Source organism: Macrotis lagotis, chromosome 4 (genome assembly GCF_037893015.1).
Source record: "Macrotis lagotis isolate mMagLag1 chromosome 4, bilby.v1.9.chrom.fasta, whole genome shotgun sequence".
In the NCBI taxonomy this organism is placed as follows: domain Eukaryota; kingdom Metazoa; phylum Chordata; class Mammalia; order Peramelemorphia; family Peramelidae; genus Macrotis; species Macrotis lagotis.
In genome coordinates this window covers 147,393,136-147,413,971 of record NC_133661.1, presented here as the reverse complement: position 1 = coordinate 147,413,971, position 20,836 = coordinate 147,393,136, and the positions used below count along the sequence as shown (strand labels likewise).

At 33.0% G+C, this 20,836-nt stretch overlaps 1 protein-coding gene across 5 annotated transcripts in view; it reads left to right on the top strand.

Moving 5' to 3' along the window:
- The window catches only part of ICE2 (interactor of little elongation complex ELL subunit 2), a 74,683-nt gene that overhangs the window by 40,783 nt on the left and 13,064 nt on the right, over positions 1–20,836 (top strand). For 3 of the 5 annotated variants that reach the window (XM_074234282.1, XM_074234284.1, XM_074234283.1), the window contains 4 exons: positions 3,253–3,382; positions 9,968–10,052; positions 11,927–11,977; positions 18,814–19,072. In XM_074234282.1, the coding sequence (XP_074090383.1) occupies positions 3,253–3,382; positions 9,968–10,052; positions 11,927–11,977; positions 18,814–19,072 (525 nt within the window). Of the gene's footprint in view, positions 1–3,252; positions 3,383–9,967; positions 10,053–11,143; positions 11,240–11,926; positions 11,978–18,813; positions 19,073–20,836 lie in introns of those variants that run through there. The other 2 variants (XR_012478012.1, XM_074234285.1) reach the window with 2 other exon arrangements.

The following is a 20,836-nucleotide window of genomic DNA, read 5'->3' as shown; positions in this document are numbered from 1 at the left end:
GGTCATAGAAATAGTTATAATCTCATATGCAGATATATGCTTAATGAGCCCTTCTCCTTCCCCTCCCACTGCAAATGCATAAAAACAGTATCATTGTTAAATTATTAAATTTATTTTAATTAGCTTTTGAAAAAAATTTCTTATTTGATTTTCTTTTATCATTATTCTAGTCAGAGGAGCTTTTTATATAACTTCTAACCTGACTCTTATCATTGTATGACCTTGGTTAGGTCACTTTACATCTTGGATTCTTTTGATGGAAGGATCTCCAATGTCATCTTGTCCAGTTCAAACCTGAAGGAACACCCAACTCTATCACAATTTGACAAATGGACTGTGTCCCCATTCTGTCTGAAGAATGCTAGTTATGGAGAACCCTTTACCCCCTTAAACAACAGATAACCCCAAGTTTTAGAAACTTTTATTTATGTTTTGCATCTGTCCTCTTTTGTCAAGCAGAATAAGTCTAATCTTACCTTCCACTTTAGAATCAAGCTATTAAGTATTATTATGTGTCTGGCACTCTGCTATGTGCTGTGGATACAAAGAAAGGCAAAAACAATCCCTGTCCTCAAGAAGTTTACAATCTTAATAGGGTCAACATGTATACAGTTCTGTACAAAAAGATAAGTATAAAGGATAAATTGGAGATCATTTTAAAGGGAAGAAGGCATTAATGTTAAGAGGGATCAGGTTGTCATTAGTCATTGGAGAGTCTGAAAGAAAGATTGGGATAGAGCTGAGCACGATGTGAATCTAAAAACTAAAATGGGGAGGAAAAGAAAAAAATAATTATCTCATAAAAATGAGGTACGAGAGGAAGGACTGATAGAAATTACATAGGGAGGAGGGCTGGTAGTTCTGGATCCTACTCATTGAAAACAGATATATACACAAAAATCTAAATTCAAACAGAAACAAAAGGGCAAAGTGATATACGGAGGGGAGAGATAATAAGGGAATGTTTTGGAGGGGGTGTTAATTTAAAGAATAGAAGGGCAAGATAATGAATGGGTAGAAGTAAAACAGGAATGAGGAGGGACAGGAATAGGATGAGAAAGATAGTAAGGAAAATAGGGAGGAAAATAAGCAACAAATAATTATAGCTTAGAATGTGAATTAGATGAACTCACTCACAAAATGGAAACATACCAGATTAAAAATTGGAATTTAATAATATATTCCTTTTAGTAAATACTATAAAAATGAGAAATATGCACAAACATAAAATAAAGATCAGGAGTAGAATTACATAAAAAAGTAAACAATAGTAAATTGGAATCATAAAGTTTAAAGCTAAAACAGATTTAATCAAAAGAGAAAAATAGGGAAACTGTACTACATGTCAGCCATATTTATCAGTATTGTTTTAGATGATTTGAAATGACTAGACACTGAGGTTGGAATATTGCTGTGGTATAGGAAATGATGAGCAAGTAGATTTAAAAAACTATGGGAAGACTTGGACTATTAAAGAAGTTTCTGTCCACCTTCTAAAATAGAGAAGTATCTTCCATATATATGTGTGTGTGTGAATGTATATGTGTGGATTACATGTATATAGTGTGTGTGTATATATATACATGCATACCTATGTGTGTATAAAATATCTGAGCTTAATATAAGTAGCCTTGGTGGGGAAGGGAGTGGGGTGGGAAAGGAAGTGGAAAAGATAAAGTAAAAATGCGCAGCAGAGAAAGGATAACTTAAAAGGAAACAAAGATAAATGGATAGCTTTGAATTCAATCCATAGTATTTATTTTGTAGGATTTCTTGAAAAGGAAATTTATAGCTTTATATTGAATCTTCTCATATTCTGCTTTATACATGGCAATATTTTTTTCTTATTTAAAAAAAATCAAGGGTAAGGGGCTACAAAGAAAGGTCTCTTGTAGAAGATGGGATTTTAGTTGGGACTTCAAGTTAGCCAGTAATTGGAGATGGGAGGAGCGGGGAGCAAGCAGCAAAAATGTTCAAATTTGGACAATAAAAGATTTTATGTGGGGGCAGCTATAGGTGGCACGATGAATAGAGCACCAGCCCTGGAGTCAGGAGGACCTGAGTTCAAAGCTGGCCTCAGACACTCAATAACTTATCTAGATGTATGACCTTGGGCAAGTCACTTAACCCCATTACCTTAAATGAATAATATTAAAAAAATAGTCTATGATAATCTGGTTTTGAAATGTCCAATAGACAGTTGGAATGTGAGACAATAGAAAAATTAGTGCAGGATAAAGAAATCTGATAATCTGCACAGAGAAGTTATTTGATTCCTTGGCTGCTGATGAGACTACCAAACCAAGTATACTTCTGACTGCTTCCTCTGTGCTTTATCATCACCAAAGGCCCTGATTCATATATCTACATAGAACCTATTTCTCTTATAGGGTTGTGAGGATAAAATGTATTTATGCAAATGCTCCCCCCCAATAATATTTTGGGTTTTTCCAAGTGCATGTAAAGATGATTTTCAACTTTTTTTTCAAAGCAATGGGTTAAACAACTTGCCCAAGGCCACACAGCTAGGTAATTATTAAGTGTCCAAGAGCAGATTTAAACTCAGTCCTCCTGACTCCAGGGCCATTGCTCTATCCACTGCGCTACCTAGCTGACCCATTTTTGAGTTACAGATTTTTCTCCCTTCTTTTCCCCCTCACCCCAAAACAGCAAGCAAGTTGGTACAGGTTATGTTTGTACAATCATGTTAAAAATATTTCCATATTAGTCATGTTATTAAAGAAGATTCAGAACAAAAGGGAAAAACCATGAGAAAAAAAAACAGAAAAAAAGTGAAAAATAATATGTTTCAAACTATATTCAGATGCCATAGTTCTTTTTTTGGATGTGGACAGCATTTTCCTTCATGAATCTTTTGGAATTCTTAGATCAATGTATTGCTAAGAAGAGCCAGGTCTGATGGGGTGGCTAGATGGCACAATAGATAGAGCACTGGCCCTGGAGTCAGGAGTATCTGAGTTCAAATCCGGCCTCAGACACTTAATAATTACCTAGCTGTGTGGCCTTGGGCAAGCCGCTTAACCCCATTTGCCTTGCAAAAACCTAAAAAAAAAAGAGCCAGGTCTGTCATAGTTAATTATCACACAATAGATATTGCTGTTATTCTATACAATGTTCTGGTTCATCAGCTTTACCTAAGTGCTTTGAAAAGTATGACACCTATGCAAATGTACAAAGTGTTTGTTATAGTTAATAATAAATTAAATTTCAGTAGTTTAATTTTGTTTCTAGCAATCTCCAGTTTACATATTGCCAAAATTGGAGTATCAAGCCTGCTATGGTGTTGAAGCTCTTACTGAAACTGAACTTTGTCGCTTATGGACTGAGAGTTTGTTACATTCTAACTGCTTATTTTATGTTGGTAAGTGTGATTCATGTTCCTTTTGGATTATTGCCTCATTAGCATAGAGTGACTTTGTATTACCTTTTAATTGCTCTAAAATTTTTAAAATCACTTCTGATTATACTTACTGCTATCAAAGAAAGATTTATTTGCTGTCAAGAGTTTCAGTAAAAATGTGTGAAAGGATTTGTTTAACCTGTAATTGAAATAGCTAATCAAAATTTTATTGATTAATATAATTATTAAGTTTAATATCTTCCTTCTTAGGAAGTAGCTAGGAATCCACCTGCATTTCACTGCATTTCTCATATACTTAATGCTCTGTAAACCATAAAGTGTAATAATATAAATGCTACTGCTACTTTGTTTAACTGCTGCTAGTAGGAACTTTAATATGAGCAAACTTTTTTCAAAACATGACTAATATGGATATATATTTTATGTGATTGCATATATATAACCTTTATCAAATTGCTTGCCATCTTAGAGAGGGGAAGGAAAGGAAGTAGAGAGAAATTTGGAACTCAAAATTTTATAAAAAATGATTATTAAAAATTCTCATTGGAAAAATAAAATGCTTTTTAAAATAAGTTTAGTTTTGCAACTTAGGAAGCATGTCTGTTACCATGGTTTACTTTCTATAATTTATTCCACCTGGAGGCTTATGTCTTTTTTTTGAAAAAGACTCTGTCAGACTGAAAACACTTATTAAATGCTTCCTATTTGCCATGAGCTTTATTAAGATCTGGGGAGCCAGAAATAGACCAAACTGTCCCTGCCCTTAAGGAGCTCACATTCGAATGGTAAATAAGTAGGCCCTTTCAAGATCTATCATCATCATCGTCGTTGTTGCTTTTGTTGTTTTTTGTCCTTTATTTTCAAAGAAGGCCACAACATTAGGGAGGTGATGCCATGACAAGCATGTGAATTGGATTGGGGGGGGGGGCTGTATTAAATCACCAGCCTCACTTTTTCTTTTTTTTCTTTTTTTATTAAAGATATTATTTGAGTTTTATAATTTCCCTCCCAATCTTACTTCCCTCCCCCACCCCCTACAGAAAGCAATCTGTCAGTCTTTACTTTGTTTCCATGTTGTACATTGATCCAAATTGAGTGTGATGAGAGAGAAATCATATCTTTAAGGAAGAGACAAAAAGTCTAAAAGATAACAAGATCAGACCATAAGATGTCTGTTTTTTTTTTCTAAATTAAAGGGAATAGTCCTTGAACTTTGTTCAAACTCCACCAGCCTCACTTTTTCTTCTGAAGCATCTGGGTCCAGGGGCCAGATATGGATCAGGTCAACTGGAGATGGCCCTGGATGCGAGGCAGTCAGGGTTAAGTGACTTGCCCAAGGTCTTATACAGAATAAATGGAAAGTATTCTTAGAGTAGCTAGGGGATGGGATTGGGACTGGCAAAGGCCTCCTTTTATCATACAAATCTTGAAGAATGTCTGGGGAACTAAGGTAAACCTGAGAATGGACAACTTGGGGCACAGTGGATAGAGCACTGCAGTCAGGAGGATGGGAGTTCAAATCTAGCCTCAGACACTTGACTGTTACTAGCTGTGTGACCTTGGGGGCCATTTACAGTTGTCCTAATTCATATCTGGCCCCTGGATCCAGATGGCTCTAGAGAAAAAAGTGAGACTAATGATGTAGCACAGCTCCCCCTCACTCAAATTCAAATCCGTGCTTGTCATAGCATCACCTCCCTTATGTCATGGTGTTCAAAAATGAAGGACAAATATTTAAGGCAGAACAGAAAGCCACTGTTAAAGGCATGGAAATGGAAACAGGATTATTTTATGCAGAGAGCAGCAAGGAGATCAGAGGGCTGATTAAAGAGTGTGGAGGGAAAGTGAAGCATACATTTGGAAAGATAAAGAAGATCCATGTCATAGAGCTGTAAAGTCAGAGTATTTTATAGCTGATCCTGGAAGATGGAACCAAAGCTATCTTAGTGAAACTGAGTATCACATTTCCTATGCTTATAGACCAATTCAAACTTTCCAACCAATTTTACCAGTCAGTCATTCAACAAGTATTTATTAAATACCTCCTGTTTGTCAAATATTGTGCTCACCTCTGGGGATACAAAGAAAGGTAAAATCTCATACTAGCAAAGTAAATGTAGAGAATAAATTGGAGATAATTTTACAAGAAAGGCACTAACATAGGGGAACTGGGAAAGGATTCTTATAGAAGATGGAATTGAGGTTGTGAAGAAACAGAGATGGAGGGATAGAACATTCCAGGAATGGAGAACAGCCAGTGTAGATGCTTGAAGTTGGGATATGGAGGGTCCTTTGTAAAGAAAGTTATTATACAGTGTCAGCCTATCCAGGTCCTCTTAACCTGCCATGTATAGAGGTAGCTACATGAGGTAATAATTGAACTCTGAACCTGGAGGCAAGAAGACTTGACTTTAAATATGTAATAGTTAATTTAATATGGATAAGTTGCCTAACCATCTTGACCCTGATTTTCTTTGTCTGTGAATAAGTAGATATTAATAACACCTACTTCACAAAGTTATTGTGAGGATCAAATTATATATATATATATATGTATATATATATATACATACATATATATGTATATATACATACATACATACAGCACACATATATACATAAAGTGCTTTGCAAATCTTAAAGCACTATAGAAATTTTTTTTTTAATTTAGGTACAGGTTAACTGAGCAGGTTCTGTTGCTTCTCTGCTCTTTGTCTTCTGAGGAAGTCAATGAGTACTACTATGATCAGCAATCATTTATACTTTTGGTCTCCCAAGAACTTTATCTGACTAACCCCAAAAGATCAATCAATCAGCTACTAAGGGACCCAGCCCTGATTTTCTGTAGAATGAGGGGGCAAACAAATTGCCAAATAGCCCTTCAGACACTTGAAAATAGCTTTCTTGGTGCTGTTTCTCTTCTCTAGGCTAAGTATCCCCAATTCCTGCAACTAATCCTAATATGACATAGACTCCAAATCTTTTGCCATCCTCCACTGTATAGCCTGTGTCTTATCAATATCCTTGTTAAACTCTAGTAGCTATAATAACTGAAGGAGTTTTCTAGATAAGATTTTACCAGAGTAGAGTACAGTGGGACTATTGTTTCCCTGTTAATGTAAACTTTGTCTTTTAATATACCCACAAGATTGCATTAACTTTTTTGGTTACTATATCATACTAATGACTCATTGATCTTATAATCCATTAAAACTCCCAGACTTTTTCATGATTGCTCTCTGACAATGTCTCTCTCATCTCTTACTTGTGAAGTTGATTTTTTTGTATCAACTACAAAGCTTTGCCTTCATCTCTGTTCATTTTTCATTTTATCACATACTCTTCAACATTATAGGGTATAATCTATTCAATGTTGGTATTATGCTCAAATTTAATAAACATATCATCCATGCCTTTAAGTTATTGATAAAAGTGTTAAATGGCACAGAACTCATAATATCTATCTTTAGTAAACTTTTTCAGTTCCTAATTCAGACCCATTCTTGTTTTCTAAAATTGTGATTTTATATATACATACACACACACACACACACACACACACACACACACACACACACAGAGATATGCCTATTTTATTTGTTTGGCTTATCTTCCCTGTATAGAGTGTAAACTCCTAACAGGGAAACTTTTTTCCCATTTTGACTATGAACCTCCATTGCACCAAGGACAGTGCTCTATTTATAATAATTATTTTTGACTGAGGATATTTTGATATAAACCATTGGATATAAGCTATGATATCACTTGAAAACATTCATATCATTTAAGAAAGTTCCATTACTAAAAAAAAAACTAAAAAAAAGGGCAGCTAGGTGGTGTAGTGGATAAAGCACTGGCCTTGGAGTCAGGAGTACCTGGGTTCAAATCCGGTCTCAGACACTTAATAATTACCTAGCTGTGTGGCCTTGGGCAAGCCACTTAACCCCATTTCCCTTGCAAAAAAAAAAAAACCTAAAAAAAAAGAGTTCCATTACTGTCTAAGCTTTTATTTTCAATTCCTAAAAAAAAAGTTCCATTACTGTCTAAGCTTTTATTTTCAATTAGTCTGTTCATCAGGTCTAGCAATTCCTATTTTATAAAAAGTTAATATCCCTTTTATATAATTAAACATTCTCTTATTTCTTCTTTAGAGAAGCCATTTAATAATATATAGGGATGCAAAGATGAAATTGATTAATTGTAACATAGTTTATGAGACCAAATAACTTAAGAGGATATGGGGAGAATGTATTTTTGTCTTAGAAAATGATATGTTATTTCTAAATAGTGTTGGAGACAGCTAACCAAAGAAGTGCTGTGACAACCTTAGGAAGAAATACTTATTTTAAGAAATCTAGATCCTTGGATTTAGGTTACCTTAATTTATTTTAAAGTCCTTTGCAAGGTGCTTTGTTTTGATAATCAGTGTTGAAAATCAAGTATATGATAATATTTTTTGTCTTAATCTCCAAAGACAAGGAAGATTTGTGATTTTGCATGGGTGGAAAAAAGTGTCCATCTGGATAAAAATCGTGAATCTTTGGCATACTGAAGTATAGTTCTACATTCATTAGTCTTTTTTTTAATAATGAACTAGCTATTTAGAAGTCTTGTGGTAAATTTTAGCCATTGTAGTAGTAATACATTTAACCATATAATGAAGTATCTTTTATCTAGTCATATTTTGATAACCAAAATTAAATCATGAAAACATCTTTTTGGGGGGGAGATAAACAGAATTTTGCTTAATTTGACCTTACCAAGGACTTTTTTCATTAAAGTCCTACTTTAGTATCTCATTGTGGAATAGTTGAAGGGGGGGGGGGCTTTTGAAGACTAGGTCAATGGTAGCGGGGTTTTTTTCATATTTTTTTATTTCATTTATTTTGAGTTTTACAATTTTTCCCTTAATCTTCCTTCCCTCCCCTCCTCCCCCCCAAAAGGCAATTTGTTAGTCTTCATAATGTTTCCATAGTATACATTGATCTAAGTTGAATGTGATGAGAGAGAAATCATATTTTGTAGGAAGAAAAATACAGTATAAGAGATAGCAGAATTGCATAGTAAGATAATGGGGGGGGGTTTCCCCCTGAATTAAAGGTAGTAGTCTTTGGTCTTTTTTCAAACTCCACGATTCTTTCTCTGGATACAGATGGTATTCTCCATTACAGATACTCCAAAATTGTCCCTGATTGTTGCACTGATGGAATGAGCAAGTCCATCAAGGTTGGTCATCACCCCCATGTTGCTGTTAGGGTGTACAGTGTTTTTCTGGTTCTGCTCATCTTACTCAGCATCAGTTCATACAAATCCTTCCAGGCTTCCCTGAATTCCCATCCATCCCAGTTTCTAATAGAACAATAGAGTTCCATGACATACATGCATATACCACAGTTTGCTAAGCCATTCCCCAATTGAAGGACATTAATTTCCAGTTCTTTGCCACCACAAACAGGACTGCTATGAATATTTTTGTACAAGTGATATTTTTACCCTTTTTCATCATCTCTTCAGGGTATAAACCCAGAAGTGGTATTGCTGGATCAAAGCGTATGCACATTTTTGTTGCCCTTTGAACGTAATTCCAAATTGCTCTCCAGAAAGGTTGAATGAGTTCACAGTTCCACCAACAATGTATTAGTGTCCCAGATATCCCACATCCCTTCCAACATTGATCATTGACCTTTTTGGTCATATTGGCCAGTCTCTAGCAGGACCTTTTAAGCTGAAAAGGCTTTATGTATAGGCCTAACTACAGATATTTGACAAAAGAAAAATTCTACATAAATTTAGAGGGTCACTCCACAATTAGCCATCAAAATAATTAGCGATGGCTGTTTCTGCCCATAATTTGATAAGTTGTCAGCTGAAGTATGGACAGGTTATAGTGCTGAGTTACCAAACACATGCCAAACACTAGGGACCAACCAGAACCAGATTAAAATATATTTTGGAAATGTTTAACAAAATAAATGAAAATATAATACAATATAGTTGATGTTAATTTGTAGTTTTCTGTCAATATATGACCTCGGATCTATTTCTATTTGACTTTGACACTATTTTAATGGTTATCAATGAGATGCTGTGTATATCACTAAATTCACAGAACTTTTGAGATTGAAGAAATCTTGAGATATTAAGCTTAAAAGACATGTACAAATTACAATCTTGATGTCAATTTGCTTCCATAGTGGAAACATTTTCAGTCTGAAAAAAAACTTTTTTTTTTTTGCTTTCTGCAAGGCAATGGGGTTGTGACTTGCCCAAAGTCACACAGCTACATAATTATTAAGTGTCTGAGGTTGGATCTGAACTCAGGTTCTCCTGACTTTAGGGCCAGTGCTCTATCCATTGCATTACTTAGCTGCCATTGAAAAAAACTTTTAATAGTGACTTAAGTCATCTTTAAAATTAATTTGAAGTTGTAGGACATAAGATGTTTTAAGGAGAACTTAAAGTATTTTGGTTACTGTTTAACCATTTTAGAGATTTTAAAAATCTAAACAGTTTGGGAGAATTACTTAGGTTCTATTTTTTCATTTTATGACAGTTTAAAAAATATTTTTGACTTGTATGTTTCAGGACATATTGATGCATTTACATCAAAGCTTTTTATGCTTGAAGAAATTCCCATGGATGGACTCAAAGAGAAGTTTGCAACACTCAAGTAAGACAATTTATTGTAGTAGGTGAAAAATAAATTGATAAGAAAAAAAGGCCTTTGAACTAATTCCAAAACAAGACTAAAATGTCCAGAGCAGCTAGCCCTGCTTTTTCCAGAGATGTGACCAGTGTAACCCTTCTTCAAGAGGTTATTTGTTGTTCATTTATTTCAGTCTAGTCTGACTTTTCATGACCCAATTGGGGTTTTCTTAGCAAAGATACTGGAGTAGTTTGCCATTTCCTTCTCCAACTTACTTCATGAATGAGGAAACTGAGGCAAACTGGGTCAACTGACTTGCCCAAGGTCTCCCAGTTAGTAAGCTAAGGTCAGATTTAAACTCAGATGAGTCTTCCTGGTTATCCACAACTATACCTATTCTACTTCTAGACTTGGAGTTCTATCTATTAACTGCTGACCCTCAAAAAGTTATATTCCTTCTTAAGTTTCTGCTTCTACCCCAATGTCTTATCATTTTATAATGTATCCACATTATAAGGAAGTCTACTCAAGACTTCCTTTGTACTATCCTAGTTTAGCACTTATTTCTCCTTATTTATTCATTCATTTATTAAATTCTATTTTGTTTTAATTCTAGATTACCCAGTTGTTTTTGAATTTTCTTTTACTGTTAGTTGATGTGAGCTCATAAATTCTTTTTAATTCATTTGTAACTGTATTTGGCCTTCACTGGGATTAAAATTAATCTATATGTTAGGGTGTTTTACATCTCTTACTGAGTTTGAATTTACACAGCAAGCCTTATAAAGACAGATTTATTTTCTCTTAGAACCAGAAGTCATCAGGTAAGCATATATAAGTGATACATGTTAATGAGTAGATTGAGTTGTTAGAATGATTGCAGGCATGGCTAACAGAAAAGGGGGGAAGGGAGAGAATAAAATCCAATTAACTACTTTTTCAATAAAAATTTCACTATTAAAATAGTAATAAGTATACTATTCATTTACTCCTTTGAGAAACATACAACAAAGAGAATGAATATAAGATTAAGATTTAGAAAAATGCTAAGCTGTTGCAGTCACTACTTTATTTAAACCTATGTTGTTCATATCTTTTCTTGACAAAATTTTCAGAAATAAAAGCCTCCCCAAAGCTTCAGCTTCTGGAATTGTTGCAGTCTCCTGTTAAAAAGCATCATTTTATATCCTCAACTCTCCTGATAAGACTGGGTCAGTTTCCTTTTAAAACATAAATACCTCTCCACATTCTTTTACTCCATGATCAAAAAGACCTAAGTCATGTGCCATCACAGATTAAACTTGTTTTTTTTTTTATTTTTTCCTTGTCTATTTTTTTTATTCAGAAGTTTGCTTCTATGGAAAACACTTCCTCCATCCAAAGGCAACCAATTTAATTCTAATTCTTTTTTTACCCTTTTTCAAGGTTTAATTTACAACAAATTTGAGTACTTCTTTCCCATATTGGTTCTGCTAAAGTTCTTTGCTCTTAAATGGATCAAGTTCTTTACTGAACATTTTACAATAGAATTTGAATATGAGTGGATTTCAGAAGACATGATAAAATGATTTTCCCACATTTACCCTGAGCTCACATTGAACTAAACATAGATAAATCTACAAATATAAAATTGTTCATCCAGCAAATGTTTGTTAAGTGTTCAGTGTACCATAGTCAATAGATACTGTGAAAATACAAAGATAAATAAGACATAATTCCTGATCTCAAGGAGTTTATAATTTAGGAGTAAATATCTATTCGTAATCCAAGTTAGAGATAATTTACTATTATCGGTTGTTGATAGTATTGTTCTTTTTTAATTAATGCAAAAATAATTTGTTTGCATTTGTAAAAATTAACATTGTGAACTTTATTTTGTGTGTATTTATTCCTCACAGTACTTCAAATGCATTTAATGTTCTCCAGCATATTCTGAAGAAAATAAGTAGGTAAGCAGTTTCTGAATGCCACATTATCCTCTCTGAATTTCTTATAATCAAAACAAATAAGAACTATTAGAAACCTGATGTAGAAAACATCGTCTTTGAGCACCTTATCTAAGTTAATTACTTTGTCAAAGTTGAATTTAGGTTTGTTTTGTGTGTAAATTGTAATTACTGTTCATTAAGTAGTATAACTTGATTTTAGACTGACAAGTCCAATTTTCGGAAGGGATAGATGAAGGAAATGAAGGCAGTTCTACACACACACACACACACACACACACACACACACACACACTCTAAAACTCAAAGCCTTAAGGTTAAACAGAGACCAGTTGTTGAACATGTAAACATGCCTTTTATGTGAAGTACATTATGCTTTATTAATATTAACTCCTATAAATATCTAAAATAACTTTTGATTCAAAGATTCGATTCTCATTTTTTTCAGAGAATATGTCCAAGACACATAGAAGAGGAAGATTTGAATTCAAGTCTTGCCTCAGGCAAGACTTGAACTATGTGACTGTCATATAATTTAAGTTAAATCACTTAATTTTTCAGTACCCTAGACAATGCAGTTTCACATTTCTGTATAGAATGGCAATATGTTCCTATTTTTAAGATGAAAATACAGATTGAAGAACAGTCAAATTCAAAGAGTTCTTGAGAACAAGATTTTATACTGTATATAGTAATGAGATCATTCACAGACAGGGTCTCTCTTTTCTTATAAAATACATATACTTTTTGTAGAAATACAATTATAGATTCATGTAATAAAGTGTTATTGGCTGAAAAGAGCCTACTATTTATATAACACTTTTAGATTTGCAAAATACTTTATGTGCATTAACTCATTAGTTCCTTGCAGAGCTAAGGAACTATTCTTATTCCCATTTAACAGATGCAGGCATAGACAAGGTGGGTGCCACAGTCATAATTTTGCCTTTTACCTATTGGAATATCATATTACAAGAATCGTCATAATCTGGGGCAAGATTCCAGTGTATTTCTAATTGACTCTAAGTCCTGTTCTATTCACTATACCACCTAAGTACTTTCTTAAATGTGAAAGCATAAAAATAAATAAATTCAAGAAGTTGCTGACTTGATTTTTTAAATATTAGTTAAGCAATATTGTTGAAACTGCTAGGCACAATAAGGTATAGAGCCAGCCCCTATCAGTCACTGAACAAGAAGACAAAAGTAGTATCTGTTGTCAGGATCACCAGACATCATGAAGAGGACCAAATAGGGTTTGATCACTTCATTCATGAGTAAAGGATACATTGGGGCCTTACCTTGAAGCAAAGTCTCAAATGAAAAACTTTGGTATGAGTAAGAACATGAAAATAATTGCCACAATTAAAAAAAAATATGCCTAAGGAATCATGAACCCCCAAAAAAGAGAATAACTTCATAATAACTACAATCAGATTCTTAGGAGGGAAAAAAATCTATGAACTACTAGAATAATTAAAAGAATAAAACAAGAAATCTGGAGGCAAAAATTGGAATAATAGCTTAGAACAAAACATGAAAAATATCATACTTCTGCCGAAAAATAGAGTGGAGCAAACTTAGTGATTCCAAGGAGCTTATGGAAGGTATCTGTAAAACACAAGTGATCTAGAAAACAGATTAAAGAGAAATTATTTAAGAATAATTATACTCCCTTTAAATTCCATCTAATCAAAATCCTGGGTACCATGTTTAAAAAAATAATAAAGGAAAATTTCTTATGTCTCTTTGCATCTGTTTAACCATAGGGTTAAATGGAAAATAATAAGACTTTCAGTAAAACTGAAAGAAATTAAAAAATGAAAATATGTAGGAATGTCATAGACAAAATCAAGATCACGCAAGAATGTGCTGCTACTTACTCAAAAGTAAAAAAAAAAAAAATTCTTGTGATATGATATTCCAAAAGGTAAAAGGCAAAAATTTAAAAACAATAATAAAAAGATGAGTATATAGACTCTCGGGGGGGGGGGGAGTAAAAGATAAATTTTCTAAAAAGACTGAAATATTCTCAGTGAAATGGTTAGAGCTATACAAAATCTTTGAAACATAAACATGAGAGCAAAGAAAAGTAGTTAGGTAAATAGATTTGAGCAATTCTTAGGGACCAAATGTTAATGCTTTCTAATGGAGTGAAAAGAGGCAAAGTGTCCCTTCAGAACTGTACTGGGAGTTCAGAAAGACAAACTCAAGGAGGCCTGGAATTGGTTTTTTTTCTATTTTGATTTTAAGTCAGAACAGAAAAAAGAAGGGGAAAAGAATGTATCAAGTAAGAAATGAAGAAATTCAATATTTCTCACAGTTGTGCTATATGAAGAGCCTATGCAAATTAGGAATATGAAATAGAGGGATCAGGCAAATAACAAACTTCACTCTTAAAACCAGATAAAAGGGGGCAGCTAGGTGGTGCAGTGCTTAGAGCACCAGCCCTGAAGTCAGGAGGACCTGAGTTTAAATCCAGCCTCAGACATATAATAATTGCTTAGCTGTTGTGACCTTGGGCTAGTCACTTAACTCATTGCCTTAAATAAATAAATAAACAAATAAATAAATAAAACGGATAAGAGGGTCAAATATACACATAAAAATTTGATGGAAAAAACACATTAAACTCAATTGAGAAATAGGTGAGGGCCAGGAGAGAAAAGGGAAGATTTAAGAGAAAGGACAGGTTTGAAGGGAGCAGACTAAACAAAATAAACTTCAACTTTGAAGAGTTGAATAGTTAGTGGGAGATTAAGAAGGAAAAAAAAATAAAGAATTAGAAGGGGTCTAAGAAGGGTGAAAGGGTCTAAGAAAAGTGAAGAGGGAGAATGAAATGGGAGCAAATGTCAGTTATAAGTTACTAGGGTTGATCACATGCTTTGTTAAAGTGTCAGGGTTGGGTGGTAAAAAGAGATAAAAGTATTAGAAAATCTGATGGATAGCATATTATCTTAACAGTAAAAATGAATGGATGGACTCACCCATCTCATTCATTAAATGGAAGAAGGAAATAGAATGAATTAGATAGCACAATTATATAGAAAGTTCAAATACCAAGGAATGTACTGCTTACTACTTTATAGTATAGGATAATGAAATAACATCAGTACTGTGTTTGTGTGTGTGTGTGTGTGTGTGTGTGTGTATTTGGCTTAACTTCCAAGTACATGTGAAAAGTTAAATCATAAAAATAGCAAAATAACAATAGTTTGGAAACCTTTGTGTTGCTGTTTTATATCTAGACAAAAGTAATAAAAAGATTAAAAAGAAGTTAAGGACACACACACATATATATATGTGTGTGTGTGTGTGTATATATATATATATATATATATATATATATATATATATATATATATATATATATATATATAAAATAATGTTAGATATAATAGATTCCTAGTGATTTTTTATTTGAAACGTATGTATATTTCTTAGCCATATTCTTGAATATAAAAATGTAGAAACAAATACAGAAAAACTAAATTCTTTATTGACAGTATAGAAAAAATTACAACCATTAATGAGCATTGAAGAAAGGATTCCTATATAAATGGAAACTAAATAATTTAATCCTTAAGACTTTGTAGGTCAAAAATAAATCATGGGAATATTAGATAATTCCATAAACAAAATTATGAGACAACATTCTAAAATTAGCATTCAACCAAAAGAAATATTTGAGGGAATATTTAAAACTGATTAATTTAATGAACAAAAGAAAGAACAAATCAATGAATTGGGTGTGCAATTTTATTTCATTTTATTTTTTTTGTAGGTTTTTGCAAGGCAAATGGGGTTAAGTGGCTTGCCCAAGGCCACACAGCTAGGTAATTATTAAGTGTCTGAGACCAGATTTGAACCCAGGTACTCCTGACTCCAGGGTGGGTGCTTTATCCGCTGTGCCACCCAGCCGCCCCCAGGTGTGCAATTTAAAAAAAAACTTAAAATCAAAAAACTCAAGCATAGTAAGAGAAGTTATGAAATCATAGAAGAAATTGACAGAATTGGAGGCCAAAAACCAAAACAATGAATGAATAACTAAGATTACCAATTTTTTGAAAGTTTATTAAATAGATAATACTATTACTCTATTTTTTAACAATGAAAGGGAACAGGAAAACCAAATTGTCTGCATAAAAAATGAAAGAGTAAAATTTACAAGGTAAAAGAAAATAAAGGAAATTATTAGAAAGTTTTCCCAATTAAACAACAAACAAAAACAGTGAATATTTACTCCCAAAAATCAAATTACCAGAACAAGTAAGGGTATTGAAATAAACCATAGGCTCTCTGCAATGGAGAATACCATCTGTATCCAGAGAAACAACTGTGGAGTTTGAACAAAGACCAAGGACTATTACCTTTAATTTAGGGGAAAAAAAACCTGATATCTTATTATTTGATCTTGCTATCTCTTATACTTTATATTTCTTCCTTAAGGATGTGATTTCTCTCTCATCACATTCAGTTGGGATCATTGTATACCATAGAAACAATGTAAAGTCTTTAAAATTTAAAAAAAGAAATAAACCATATATGAAGACTACCTATTATCAAATTCTGCCCATCATGTAATAGTTGTGTGACCCTGAGAAAATAATTTAACTTATGCCTGCCTCCATTTTTCTCATCTATAAAATGAGGATAATAAAGTACTTATCTCTGGGGGTGACTAGGTGGTACAGTGGACAGGATAGAGCACCGGCCCTGGAGTCAGGAGTACCTGAGTTCAAATTTGGCCTCAGACACTTAATAATTACCTAGCTGTGTGGCCTTGGGCAAGCCACTTAACCCCATTGCCTTGCAAAAACCTTAAAAAAAAAGGTACTTATCTCCTAGAGCATCAAATGAGATAATGCTTGTAAAGAGCCATTACATATCTTGAAGTGTTAAATAATGCTTCCTCATTGATTAAAAGAGAAATGTAGCAAATTTCTCTCAAGAGAGCTAACATCTAAGATACATCAAGCATTTGCTTAAATATATAAGCCATTCCCTAATAAATTAAAGGTTATGAACAAGCAGTTCTCAGAAGAGGAAATATAAGCTATAAATAATTATTTGGGGAAAAAGTGCCCTGAATCACTAATATTGCAGGTATTTAAATTTAAAATTCTGAAGTTCTCCCTGACACCATTAGATTGGCAAAAATTAAAAAAAAACAATTTGTTGGAGGGAATCTTAAAAGGACAGACATACTAATGTTCTTCTATTGGAGATGTAATTTAACCTTGCTGATTTTGGAGAGTTATTTGGAACTGCATCCAAAAAAATCACTGAACATTTGGCCTGTTATTACTAGGTATATAATATACCTCCAAAAAAAAAAAACATAGAGAGAGATAACTTTCTGTACAGAACTATTTATAGTAAGACTTTTTGTTGTAATCCATCAATTGGAAAATTAATGAACAAATTCTGGCATGTGAATGTAATGAAATATTGTGAAAAGGGATAAATTTAGAAAAACTTGGGAAGATTTATATGAACTTATAAAGAGTGAAATAAGCAGAACCAGAATAATTTATACAATGGGAAGAATAAAAACTTTGAAAGATGTAAGAGTTCTGATTAGTTCAGTGACCAACCATGTCTTGCAGGAGTCAGTAAGAAACTGACTTTTCATCTCTTTGCCAGAGAGGCAGTAGACTAGAGGTACAGAATGAGGCATGATTTTTATATATGATCACTATATGAATTTTTTTGACTTAACTATACTTATTTAGTATATTAATTAAAGAGGTTTTTGGGGGGTAAATAGTGAGGTGAGGGGAAAATTGCAGTTTAGTGATATTAACCCCAAAATAAAAGGAAAAAAGAAAGGAGCATAAACAGAACATTTATAAAATGCAAAACAGAGTAGAATTCTGAGGGAGACAAAGATAAGCAGGATATCTTTAGAACTAATATCTTGAATTTATTATATTTTTTAAAAATAATGTGTAATAGCAATCCAGTTTCATATACAGTTCCTCTTTTCTTTTTCTAGATATGTTGAAGTTCGTGTTTGTCAAGTTAATTTATTTTTATTTTTATTTTTTTAGGTTTTTGCAAGGCAAATGGGGTTAAGTGGCTTGCCCAAGGCCACATAGCTAGGAAATTAGTGTCTGGGGCAGGATTTGAACTCAGGTACTCCTGACTCCAGGGCTGGCGCTCTATCCACTGTGCCACCTAGCCACCCCTCAAGTTAATTTTTTTAATGAGCTTAAAAATGAAATTAGAACTCTTGAAAAAAAATTGGAAGGAGAATAAAGAGCTTAAAACAGGAGGTAGAAACTTTAAAGAAGTGAGCTTCTTGAGTATTGGAATAACACAAATAGATGGCAAGAAATTTTACTATAAAATCAAAAAGCTGAAAAATTAGAAGAAAATGTTATGTATTTCCTATCAAAAATAATTGACCTAAAAAAAAAAAACAAATCAAGTAGAGAGAATATTAAGAATCCTTAGACTCCCTGAAAACCAAAAGGCAACCAAAAAAACCTGGTTACCATTCAGGGATCTAGCACTATTTTAAGCTCTGGGGAATATAAAAAGAAACAAAAGACAGTTCTGTTCTTCAGTAGTTCTCATTTTCATGGGGGGAGACAACAAACAAACAACTATGTACAAACAGGTCATATATAGGTTATATGGAATATAATTATTTCAGAGGGAAATTAAGTTTATTTGCTTTAAAATATTGTTAGATTTGAAGTTGGCATTTTATTAACACTATTTAAATTTTTTGGTTTGATTATTAGATGAATTAAAATTAAGAAAATGGTGTTGAATTTGATATAATCATCAGATGTGTTGAATTGTAATAAATATGTAATGTGTCAATTTAGTTTGCAGGAGGGCTCCTACTTGCTGAGTCATGCAGCAGAAGATTCTTCACTTTTGATCTACAAAAACTCTGATGAAAAATTTTCTAGAACAGCTTATAATTTGCATAAAGCTCATTGTAACTTACCCACTGTACCATCCAGTCTTTCTGTTCCCTGGGTCCCATTAGATCCCACTGTCTTGTTACCTTATCATATTCATCATGGAAGAATACCTTGTACTTTCCCACCTAAATCTCAAGGTCCTACAAAGCCACAAAAGGTAAGATGTGTTTTGAAATCAAATGGTATATTTGCTGTTGTATATTGGGTCATCTTAGATTCATATTTGGAACATTAATCCTGAAAGGTTTTTGAAAATACAGGATCCAGGGGCACCCTAGGTGGCTCATTGGATAGAGCACTGGCCCTGGAGTCAGGAGTACCTGGGTTCAAATCTGGTCTCAGACACTTAATAATTTCCTAGCTGTGTGACCTTGGGCAAGCCACTTAACCCCATTGTCTTAAATAGAAAGAAAGAAAGAAAGAAAGAAAGAAAGAAAGAAAGAAAGAAAGAAAGAAAATACAGGATCCATAACAAAATTGTGGAACACTTATGTGTTATAATTAGTCACATCTGCATATGGGCATGCAAATTAGTGTTCTTTTTTACAAAGTTTTAAAATCAATGTGAAAATTCTGTTGACAGAGGGTCCTGTTGAGTAGTATTGAAAATAGTGCAAATAGTGTTAATTCATTTCAAGCTTTAGTTATTGGGATTGAAGTGTCATATTGAAAATTTAGCTAAAAATAAACTTAAAAGGTTAATTTGGTGTAACAATTTCATAAATCACAATGTTCTCTTAATTATTACATTTAAGTATGTAAAAGAAGTGAAGTAAAAGAAGTACTATATAATGCAAAGAGTGTTGGGTTTGAAGTTAAGGGACCTAAGTTTGAATTTCAGTTCTGTAACTAGCTTGAGAGAATTATGTAACTTAATTTGAAAAAGGTGATTAGATTGGATTATCTCTCCCTTTAAGCTCTAAATCTTGGATCCAGTGTTTTTTTGATTTCCTTTATATAAGGACCAATCTGATAAATTCCTAATGGTATTTTAATTAAAAGAGAAGAAAATTTTCCCAACAAAAAAGACTAAATGGTCTTTACAGTTCCTTCTTGCTCTGCATCAATGAGTCAATAAGCCTATATATCTTCCAGTACCAGAAAGGTAAAATTATATGATAAACTATGAGTTTCTATTTTCCTTTAATTGCTAAAAATTTATTGCCTGGTTATTGTAATCTTCTCATTTTAGGTACCTAAAAATGTATGTTTCTTTGTCTTTTCAAAAAGAGGCTTTACATTTCTAAGATAGGCTTTGTTCTTTTAAAATAATTATAAATTTTGGCAAATAAGTCTTAGGAACATCTATATTTAAAGTGCACTTATTTCAAAATGATTAGAAAAAATTTTTAGCACCTTCTAACATTTTTATTAGTTTAGAGTCCTACTTTGAAGTATGGGGAATCCATTTTATGTTCTTGTAAGATTACTTGACCAGAAAAAATAACTAATCTATGATTAGGTAGAACCAGCAGAAATAATGGAAACTTGTTATACCTTACACTTAAGACTGCTCTATTTGTAGTTCTAGTTTTTTTTCTCATTTATGCCTCAAATAATGCTTATTCTTATGCTATTCTACAAAGTTTTTAACAATAATAATGATTGAAGAGCTATTTTGGAGAAATTTATGGTCTTTGTAGGTAGATGTAATTTCCTTTTAATTTAGAAACTGATTACAGTCTGTCAGACAAACATATAATTGTGGGGAAGGGGATGGCTTGTTTCTTTTAGAGAAAAAGAGCAGTTTAATACTAGGATTTCCAGCTACTTCATCAATTGAAAGGGGAAAACATTGTATTTGGCTCCAAATGTTTTCTTAAAATAAAGCTAGTCTTTCTGGGAGAATAAAAAAGATTATCTGGAAATGATGATAGCAATAGAGTGATAAGATGAAATAGCTCATTTTTGCAGTAGTTAG